The following is an 11,411-nucleotide window of genomic DNA, read 5'->3' as shown; positions in this document are numbered from 1 at the left end:
CTGACGTTATTACTGTTATTTCTTTATTTTCTGCAAACAAAGTGCACAAAAAAGCTACACGTTTGCATTATGTTATATATGCAATAATAATAAAGGACATTACTGTATATATGTTTACAAACCAAGAATGTTATATAGACCTCCTTGATTCAAGTTAGAGAAGAGGTGCGTATTATACGCAAGGTTTAGGTTTTTCAGAGGTACAGCCCCCTAAAAATCCCCTGCGTATTATACTCAAGGGCAGACTATACTCGAGGATTTACAGTGATTATTCATTTATGCAAATTAGAAAAAAAATTTTGGCCATTTCACTGTCCATTCAAATAGTTATATTTCCTAAAATATTCATCCAAATTTCACAAATGAGGTATCAAAATGTTTTCTTTTGGAGACTGCATGAGAAAAAGTGCAGCAGAAATTACATTTAAATATTTTCAAAATTTCATAGTGATACCTATTACATGGCAGTAAAACGTGGGCTATGGCTACAGAGGATATGTGAAGGCTTGAAAGAAATGAAGCCAGTATGCTTCACTGTATGGGTAGTGTCAGTGTGAATGTATGATAGAGTATATATTATTTAAGAGAAAAATTGGGTATAAGAGGCATCAGTTGTAGTACGCAAGAGAGAAGACTGCACTGGTATGGACATGTGATGGGTATGGATGAGGACAGCTGCATAAAGATGTGTCTTTCTTTAATTGTGGAGGGAACTTATGGAAGAGGCAGACCCTGGAAGATGTGGGACGAAGTGGTGAGAAAGGTTCTTCAGATGTTGAGCCTTACTGAGATGACAAAGGACCAAGACTTCTGGTGATTTGCTGTGCTTGAGAAGACATGTCAAGCTAAGTAAAATCATGGCTATCCATACATACAAGCATGTATTCTATGGCTATTCTTTCCACTCTCTCTGTCAGCCAAGAGGTCCTTGTCTTGTGAGCTTACAGGTGCTGGTCTTATGTAAAAAGCACTAGTGCTGGTACCATGTAAAAAAGTACCGATGCTTGTGCCATGTAAAATGTAAATAGCATTTGTGCCAGTGCCATGTGGGAAGCATCCATGCCATGTATAAAGCACTCATGTCAGTGCCATGTTTAAAGCACACATAAAAAACATCTAGTCCACTCTGTAAGGTGGTTGGTGTTAGGAAGGGCATCCAGCTGAAAAAACTGTGCCAAAACAGATAATTAGAGCCTCGTTCAGCTCTCTGGCTGGCTGGCTCTTGTCAAACCATTGAACCCATGCCGTCATGGAAGATGGATGTTAAATGATGACGATGTAAGGCAGTTTTCCTCTATCTGGTGGCTATGGTGATGATGGTGTCTGGTAAAAGAGGTTGAAAGGTACGAGTACAAAGACATTCCTCTTTGATAGAATCCACATTGACTTTTCCAAGTTTCACTTGAAAAGGTAAGTGAGAGTAGAGAGGGAGTTGTTGTCCACAAGTGAATTTATTGAAAAGTATATCAAAGTCACAAAAATAGCAAGAGTGGATGGCACCACTCTAAGTATAGACCTGTGAGTCAAAGAACAGGAAATGGAGAAGGTACTTGCTTTGGTGTTCAGGGAAATCTTGAAAGGTAGGGTTCCTTGATTGACTCTAGATGTCCTTCTGTATTTGGAGGATCACATCACAACTACCTTTTTTTGTCTGTTGTATACTCTGTTTACTTCCTTTGTTTTCATTGTATACCAAGTATACTTTCTACTATTTTTTTTATCTAATCATTTCATTCTCTGTAAACACCCATACTTTGTGTCTGACTGTGTATTGTCGTGAATACAAGAAATAATAATAATAATAATAATAATAATAATAATAATTTATGACAAAATCAAGGAAAGTGAAATGAAGGAAAGCTTTAGGCAAGAATATCTCAGAAAGACCAAGTTAATTATGGGAAGTAGACTCAATGGAAAAACAAAATCAGGGTAATGAACACATGGGTTGTTTCCTTAATGTGATATGGTGCAGGTGTTGTTAGGTGGACAAAGAACAAGCTTGCGGAAATGGACAGAACAACTAGACAATTAACAAGGAACTACATCCCAAAAGCGATACTGACAGACTGCATGTGCCTAGAAACAAGCGGAAAAGGTCTCATAGGATGTAAGATCTATGTTGTTAACAAGAAGAACAGTCTGGAATGGTACATCAAACAGCAGAGTGAATCCTTGCCTGCTGCTGTTAGAATTAACAATATAATACCTACCGAAAATGTGATGCACCCACAAATATTTAAGAAACAAGATGAAGAGTAAACAGCTGGAAAAATGAAACCGCTGCATGGGCAATATCTCAGAGAAATTGAAGGAAAAGACAAAATCAACAATTGGAGATGGCTCAGAAAAAGTGATCTGAAAGGATGCACTGTGGCATTGATATGTAGCGCCCAGGAACAAGCTCTGAGAACTAATTACACCAAGTTCCAAATAGATAAGAGTAGCAAATTGCCCCTTTGTAGGATGTGTGGAAGCAGAAACGAAACAATTTCACATATTGTGAGTGAGTGTAGCAAGCTGGCCCAAAAGCACTACAAAAGGAGGCATGATAACATGGCTAAATTTGTCCACTAGAGGTTATGTGAAAAGTATGGCCTGAACATGGCATGGAAATGGTATGAACATGAACCAGAAAGAGTCACTGAGAACTAGGAAAATAAAATACTGTGGGATTTTACAATCTAATGTGACTCCGTAATCGAGGCTCGGAGACCAGGTATTGTAGTAGATAAAGGAAAAAAGGAAACCAAGATCATAGCTATTGCAATATCTGGAGATGTACACATAAGTGACAAAGAAGTAGAAAAGATGGAAAAGTACAGACTACTAAAAGAAAAAATTGCAAGAATGTAGACTATGAGGAGAATATCTGTTATTCCAGTAGTTGTAGGGGCACTCGGAAAACTAAACAACCAAGTCCGAGAATTGTGTCAAAGAAATTGGATTTGACATGAGAGCAGAGCAAGCCCAAAAAACTGCTCTGCTAAGGACAGCTAGGATTTTGAGCTTGGTACTTGGATGTTGAATGTCTCCCATGATAATTAACAACCAAGTATCAAAGCTTATAATGTGTGGAAAGAGACCCTGTGAGACCTCTGTCCACTCTCACAGAATCTACCAGAGCAATCAAGACTGAACATTCTGAGAAGTAAAACAATAATAATAATTATTAAGTTAAAATGATGAACTGGCAGAATTGTTAGCATACCGGACAACATGCTTAGCAGCATTTCCCCTGTCTTTACATTCTGAGTTCCATGATGCACCATTTTATGATGTTAAAGCAGTAGGTTATGGCAGGTATAGGTAAGATATAGGTAGTGTCAAGTCTGTTACTCACATGAAGTTTGCTTTTTAGAAATAGCTCTAACTCTATGATGACATTCTTTCTGTATTTTTTTCGCACATTTGTGAGTACTGGATGCCATCCACTTCACATACGCCTAAATATTTGTAATTTTTTTTTTAAGATCTAATTCCTTGATGATGTTTTGTGTCATTCAGAAATGAGATCCATGAAAAAGAGTAGTGTTGGTAGAGAATCACCTTGAAAAATTCTGCAGTTAATGTTGATATCACCAGTGTTCGTAGTACCTGTCTCTGAATTCAGTATAAGAGACAAGTTGTTTTTTTTTTTTGCTTCATACATTGCTCTATAGAAAATTACCAATAGCTGAGGAGATTTTATATATTTCCAAGCATGATTTTATATATTTCCGATCCAGCTATGAAGAAGGCTGTCAGATGCTTTTTAGTAGTCAATCCTTGCTATAGAAAGATTTTTGTGTCATTTGTGGCAGTCCTCAAGAATCATTCTGTTGATTAAAAGTTGGCCTTTACAACCATATGAGCCACACTTAGAGCATTTTTGTTTGCTAGAGAATATCTTGTTATCCATCAGGAAGGTATATGTACTTTCAATAATGATGGATGTTAGTATTTTATACAAGGATATATGACATATAGTTGTTTGGTTGTTTTGGAGGTTATTAGTTTTGTCATTTTGGAGAAGTTAGTTAGTTACTCCATTTACCAACCAGGAGGGATTTTCTTGGGGTCATAATGCCATTGTAGAGGTGGGTCAGTCTCCCATGAGATTCCAGGAAAGCATTCAACCAGAAGTTAAGGATTTTATCTTTTCTGGGTGATTTTCATTTGCTGGATTTTCTTAGTGCATTCCTGAGATCTTTAACAAAGATACCTTTCCATATTTGCTCTTTAATATGTTACAAAATACTGCACTTCTCAACTTGTTACCTATACATTCACTTTTCTTCAAACTAACAACCTTTGACACTACTTATACATATTTCATTTTCTACTTTCTCTCACATATTGTATTTTTTTGTTTCAGGCTATGGACGTAACAGTGGATTTCTGCAAAATTTCAAAACTGGTATCAGTGAATGCTCATCACCACACTTGACCAGTAATAAAGAACCTTCTGTAGTTCAAGACCAGTTTAAATGGACAATTTACAATGCTACTGTTAATCTACCAGCTGTTTTGAATGATCCACGATTAGCTAAAAGAGAAACAGACTTTTTCACTAAAACTTGGGGGGAATCATTTGAGAAAAGGGATATTTCTCCTTCTCCTTATTTACCTGAAGTGAATCGATCTCATTTTGAAAAGTATCTAAATAAGTCATCTGAGGTAACTTGTCTTACTTCCAATGCTTAGGCATTGTTTCTTTGGTTTGCTAACCATCATTACTTCTCTTTCAGGTCACTCTTTTATTGACTTCTATCACCATACATTAGATAGTCTAAATTCACTTTTTATATAGGTCTGTTGTATTCATATTGATTGAATTTTCATTGGTATACTCTTGGTTAATTCAAACTGTACTAACTGCACATTGGTATGTAGCTTGCATAACCCTTCACAGATCATTCATACACCTCTTTCTTCATTAGAGATCATCAGGTTACAGAGCATGGGACCTTGTCAAAGGCCTTCTCTAGGTCAACTAATACTTGGTACAGCTTCTTACTCCTTGCTAAGTGTATTTTGCTGTAATCTTCCTTGGGAGTGTGCATCATCATCATCTGCCTGCCATGCTAGCATGGGTGGGACAGTTCTAGAAGAGCCAGCCGGGCAGAAGCCTGCACCAGATTTCTGTGACTGTTTTGGCAGGATTTTTACAGTTGTATGCCCTTCCTAACATCAACCACTCAGCAGAGTGGACTTAGTGCATTTTACGTGGCACAAGCACAGGCGAGGTCAGTTGTGGCAAGGTTTTTACAGCTGGATGCCCTTCCGAACACCGACCTCTTTACAGTGTGGACTGGATGCTTTGAAGTGGAACTTGTACTGACCGTGTCACCAAGTACTTGCAAGACAAAAAAAAAAAACTTTCAAGAGGGGAGGGGGCATTGGGGAGGTGGTCTTGTGTCAGATGATGAAAGGTTATAGTGAGACAGAGAGACAGAAACAGGTATTTTGCAAGGTTACCTGGCTGGTGAGAGAGAGAGAGAGATCAGGAATGAAGACAAACAGGTGCGCTACCACAAAGGAAATATATGATTACCCAACCTGAGGGAAGTGCAGAAGGAGAGAGAGTGGGAGACAGCAGGATAGAGATGGTGGCAAAAGGCCGAGCATACTCACAAGGGACAGGGATCAGAATATAAATGGGATGGTTGAGTAAAGGAAGAGAGAGATATAGATGGTGGCAAGTGCCAGGGCATACCCTTAACGTTCGAATGGCATAATACAACTGCTGAAGGAAGTATGATTAAAGAGTGTGGAAGTGGGGAGAATCAGTGGCAAAAACCTGGGTATATATAGAGTTAGTGGGGGGTTACTGGATAGCAATGTTACAGAGGAACAGGGCCATGAGGACAGGATTGGGAAGTGAGAGCTAGGCATAGTGTATGAAGGAAAAAATGTGAAGAAGAGAAAAGATGTGGAAATGGAGATTGATTTGTTGGTGTAGGGTTTGTGAGAAGTTTTCTTTTTAAGTGTGGGTGGGACAAACAGCACTTCTAGAACTCAGTTTCGCTGATGTGGGTGGGTTTTCTCAAGAACTTCATATCACCAGACATCTTGTTCCATTTTCATTTCCTCTGTGAGGCCCAACATCCTGATATCAGTCCTTACCACTTCATCCTACATCTTCCTGGGTCACCCTCTTCTGTGGGTACCATCCACTTTCAGCGATAGGCACTTCTTTATGCAGTTGTTCTCATTCATATGCATCACATGCCCAAACCAATGTAGTCTTCTCTCTTGCAATCTACATTTGATTCCTCTTATGCCCAACTTTTCTCTCAGTACATTTGCACTTTGCTGTACATGTGCACTGATGTTGCGCATCCAACAGAGCACACTACTTTCATTCCTATTCTGTCTACGCATGTCTTCTGCATTCAGAGCTCATGTCTCACTACCATGGAGTATAGCTGTTCACACACAAGCTGGACTATATAGTCTACCTTTCACTCTGAGAGTTCTTTTGTTGCCAACAGAGGTAATAGCTCTTTGAACTTCCTCCAACCAATTCTTATTCTAGAAACAATACTTTCAGAGCATCCTCCACCATTGCTAATTTGGTCACCTAGGTAAAAGAAACTATCTACAACCTCAAGAGAGCCTCCTGGGCATTTGAGAGAATCTAAGTCCTGTGTGCTCTTGGTGCTTATTGTTCCTGTACATGTGCCACATACAAAGACAACTTTATCTGTTAATCTACCTGTGATTCCAGTACACCTCTTATGTATCCATAGTTTACACTGGGTGCAGCAAATGGAATTTCTTCCAACTCCTTTCCTACAAATTGAGCAGGGCCATTTACCTGATGGAAAGAGAGTTTTATATTCTTTCTTACTAACAACCACTTTGGTCTTAGCTAGGTTAACATTAAGGCACTTTGGTTCCAGGTCTCCAATTCTGCTAAAGATTCTGCAATAAGTGCAAGGTCATCAGCATATAGCAGTTCTCAATGGCACCCAGTTTTGGATTCCTCTGTTATGGCCTATTTATATTTTTTCCTTGCACAAACTCGATTGCATCCTGTTTATTTTCTTTCTAATCACTTGTGCTGTGACTCTTCCAGCAAAGTTACATCTTCTGATATGTATATGTATGATAAACTGAGGACTTTTATGTTGTTAAATCAACATAATACCTAGTTTCTTCATAAATTCTAACACTGTCTTTGAGTGCTTGCTATTATTCTAAATTTATTTATTGAATAAGTTAGTGCTCAATACCAGAGAGTGGTGTTTCTGCTAGTATCAAATAATGTCAAACAGTATTATTGATATATGAAACATATTGCAAATATATGAATAATTTGTTTTAATTTAAATATTTTCATTTTGAGAATATTATTTATTTCATTAGTATTCATTCATTTATATATCATTACCTGATAGTAACTGCAGTGGAAAAGTATATTCCCAATATTAGCCATCATATGACAAGTAATTTTCTTTAGGCAAACTTCTGAGGTTTAAAAAAAATTTTTTTTCAGAAATACAAAACACATCTTCTGAATTTAGATCAGACATCCAAACAGCAAGTTCCTGATGCCATATATTTGAATTCATTGAGACATATTAAGCATTTAGGTAAGTTAACTATACTTCTTTTAATTCATCATTTTATGTCTATTTTCCATGCTACATGGCTTGGATAGGTTGTCATGGTTTGTGTTCATTGTTGTTGGAAGCCACTGCTCACCTAAACATGTTGGAACACTACACTGTTTTGTAAACTATACTAGGTGCATTTTGTTATGACATTAGTGCTTGTGAGGATGTCATATCTTTGATAAGACTAAAGACTCCTCTCAACCCTATGTTGTTTCTACTCAATTTATAAACCACTTTATGGATGTACTGGGTATGGTGCATTTTATTGTTGCACCAGCACTAAAGAGGTTGTCTTGTAACTCTCAAAACTAAAGTGCCCTCTGTACCCTAATAGGGTGAATATAAAAGAGACTGACAAAAATATCTGAGAAAGTGAGAAAGCAAAAGTCTTACGTGGGGAACAGAGTTATTGGTATGAATGTATGGTAAAAAGAGAGTAACAGAAGGAACAGTGCTGGGTGAAAAAATGGAAGAGAAACAGTATTGCTAAAGGTTAGTAGGAGAGAGGCAGTGATAGCAATTACCTGATTGGTGTTATGAGAGATTAATGGTTAACAGAAGTGTGACAGTGGAGAGTAAGAGTTCTTGATTCATAAGGCATTGTGATGGGAACGACAGAGATAGTGATTTGGAGGATGAGGGGAGGTTAATTAAGGAGTGATCATGTGCTATTTCCTATTACATGGGTGATTATGGTACAGTGAATATGAGAAGGTGAATGGTAGTGTAAGAGAAATGAGATGGTGTCAAAGAGTTAAGAGAGTCTGTTAAATGTTACAAAAACTAAACCGCTGTCAGATTTATTGGATACTTCTCATATTCATATTTATAGAAAAAAATCGTGCTGAATTGGACCAGGTACCGAAGGTAAGAAAAACACACTTTAATATTATGACTGATTTTACCCCAGGCAAAATGCTTAGTGGCAGTTCATCCATCCTTACATTCTGGGTTCAAATTCTGCCAAGGTTGACTTGGCCTTCATTCCTTTCAGGGTTGATAAAATAAGTACCAGTTGAGCACTGGGGTCGATGCAATCAACTTAACTCCTCCCCTGAAATTGGTGGCTTTGTTCCAAAATTTTAAAGCAATATTATGACTGATTTTAGAAGTGTGGAGATAGTTGAAACAGAATCCAAGCCTCAGTTTCTTTTCTTCATTCATTCTACCTTCATTTTACCATGCTAACATGGGTTGGACAAACACATTATTGTGTCATTGTTTTACAACTTGTTACCATTCTTGTTAATCCTTACTTGTTTCCTAAATGAGGTGTTATTTATTCACTCATCTTCAAAAGTATATATACATACACATGCTAATCCTTTCAGGAAAATGGTCCTGTTCAATATTTAGAAAAGATATTGATATAGTTGCATATAAGAGAGTAAGGCACAGAGAGAGAAAAAGAAAGAAAAAGAGGGAGAGAGAAAAAACAGAGAGAGAAGCATCCATGACATATGGTAGGGGGAATGTATTATTTATGTGGTTGGCGTTAGGAAGGGCATCCAGCTGTAGAAACTCTGCCAAATTTAGATTGGAGCCTGGTGTTGCCATCCGGTTTCACCAGTCCTCAGTCAAATCGTCCAACCCATGCTAGCATGGAAAGCGGACGTTAAACGATGATGATGATGATGATGATTAGTTAAGGGAGTTAAGAATATAATTTTAGCAGAGGGTTGTTGTTCTAATGGTGAGATTAAAGAAAGAGAGAGAGAGAGAGAGAGAGAGAGAGAGATGGTTGTGGTGGAGGTGGCGATGGTGAATGCGTAGTGAAAAGTATTTATTTTTAATTGAATTAAGTTTTTTATATCACCTATCACTTAATGCACGTGCATCCCAAACTTGCCATTCACTTTAGAAAGAAATTAGTTTTCCATTCACTTGTCATATGCAATGACTATCAATAAATCACATGGAAAGACATTTGATATAGTGGGGCTGTTCTTGCTTGAACCTGTATTCGGCCATAGTCAGCTATATGTTGCATTCTTAAGGGTTCGCAAATTATCTGATGCGAGAGTTAAAGTTATCAACACTGACAAACAAGGGAAAAGAAGAGGGAGAACTTACACAAAGAACATAGTCTGCAAAGAAGTATTGGGTTGAAAGGTGTTTGCAAACTGAAATGTGTATTGACTCTGACCCAACCCCTTGGTTTATAAGTTACCAATGGTGTAGTTTTCAGAGTATGCCATGTTGCATTAAATTCTTACACTCCATGAAATTGTGACCCCTATATTTTACATCATCATCATCGTTTAATGTCCGCTTTCCATGCTAGCATGGGTTGGACGATTTGATTGAGGACTGGCAAGCCAGAAGGCTGCATCAGGTTCCAATCTGATCTGGCAGAGTTTCTACAGCTGGATGCCCTTCCTAACGCCAACCACTCCGAGAATGTAGTGGGTGCTTTTACGTGCCACCAGCACGAGGGCCAGTCACACGGTGCTGGCAACGGCCATGCTCAAAATGGTGTTCTTTACGTGCCACCTGCACAGGAGCCAGTCCAGCGGCACTGGCAACGACCTCAATCGAATGATTTTCTAACGTGCCACCAGCACAAGTGCTAGAAGGCGACACTGGTAATGATTATGCTCAAAAGGTGCTATTTGTGGGCCACTAGCACGGAAGCCAGACAGCTGCTCTGGCAATGAACATGCTCGGAGAGTGCTGTTAGTGCTCCACTTGCGCAGGTGCCAGTCAACGAGTATGGTTCAATTACGATTTTGATTTCACTTGTCCCAACAGGTCTTCGCAAGCAGAGTTCAGTGTCCAAAGACGGAGAGGTTGGCATGGGTGCAAAACGTTGCGTTCGGTTCGATTATGATTTCAGATTTCAAATTCCAAATTCATTTGCCTCAACAGGTCTTCGCAAGCAGAGTTTTTAGTGTCCAATGAAGTAAAGATACGAATAAGTAAGCTGGCTACACTTCTGGCAGAGGTCACAGATTATGCTCTCACTTGCCTTGCCGGGTCTTCTCACATACTGCATATTTCCAAAGGTCCCGGTCACTGGTCATTGCCTCAGTGAGGCCTAAAGTTCGAAGGTCGTGCTTCACCACCTCATCCCAGGTCTTCCTGGGTCTACCTCTTCCACAGGTTCCCTCAACTGCTAGGGTGTGACACTTTTTTACACAGCTATCCTCATCCATTCTTGCCACATGTCCATACCAGCGCAATCGTCTCTCTTGCACACCACAACTGATGCGTCTTCGGTCTAACTTTTCTCTCAAGGTACTTACACTCTGTCTAGTATGCACACTGACATTACACATCCATCGGAGCATACTGGCTTCGTTTCTTGTGAGCTTACGCATGTCCTCAGCAGTCACGGCCCATGTTTCACTGTCATGTAGCATGGCTGTTCATAAACATGCGTCATACAGTCTGCCTTTTACTCTGAGTGCGAGCCCCTTTGTCACCAGCAGAGGTAAGAGCTTTCTAAACTTTGCCCAGGCTATTCTTATTCTAGCAGCTACACTTTCAGGGCACCCTCCCCCACTACAAACTTGGTCACCTAGGTAGCGGAAGTTATCAGCTACTTCTAGTTTTTCTCCCTGGAGTGTGGCAAAGGTTGTTTTCTGCACATTTTCAGTGTTTATTGCTCCTGAGCATCTGCCACACACAAAAACTATCTTGCTAGTTAGCCTTCCTTTGATGTTGCTGCACCTCTTATGTGTCCATAGCTTACATTGGGTAAATCTTATGGAGTTTCTACCTACACCTTTTCTACAGATCGAGCAGGGCCATCTACCTGAAGGGGTTTGTGTTTTGTCTACCTTCCCACCTATTAGGACTTTGGTT

The 11,411-nt window shown here is 39.1% G+C and overlaps 1 protein-coding gene across 1 annotated transcript in view; it reads left to right on the top strand.

Annotated features, from left to right (window-relative positions):
• The window catches only part of LOC106871767 (vacuolar protein sorting-associated protein 54), a 434,878-nt gene that overhangs the window by 15,723 nt on the left and 407,744 nt on the right, over window positions 1-11,411 (top strand). Inside the window, exons 2-4 of the mRNA XM_052971965.1 lie at window positions 4,358-4,659; window positions 7,484-7,580; window positions 8,437-8,471. Of these exons, the coding sequence (XP_052827925.1) occupies window positions 4,358-4,659; window positions 7,484-7,580; window positions 8,437-8,471 (434 nt within the window). The remainder of the gene's footprint in view (window positions 1-4,357; window positions 4,660-7,483; window positions 7,581-8,436; window positions 8,472-11,411) is intronic.

This window comes from Octopus bimaculoides, chromosome 11 (assembly GCF_001194135.2).
Source record: "Octopus bimaculoides isolate UCB-OBI-ISO-001 chromosome 11, ASM119413v2, whole genome shotgun sequence".
NCBI classification, from domain to species: Eukaryota; Metazoa; Mollusca; class Cephalopoda; order Octopoda; family Octopodidae; genus Octopus; species Octopus bimaculoides.
This window is presented reverse-complemented; position numbering and strand designations above follow the sequence as displayed.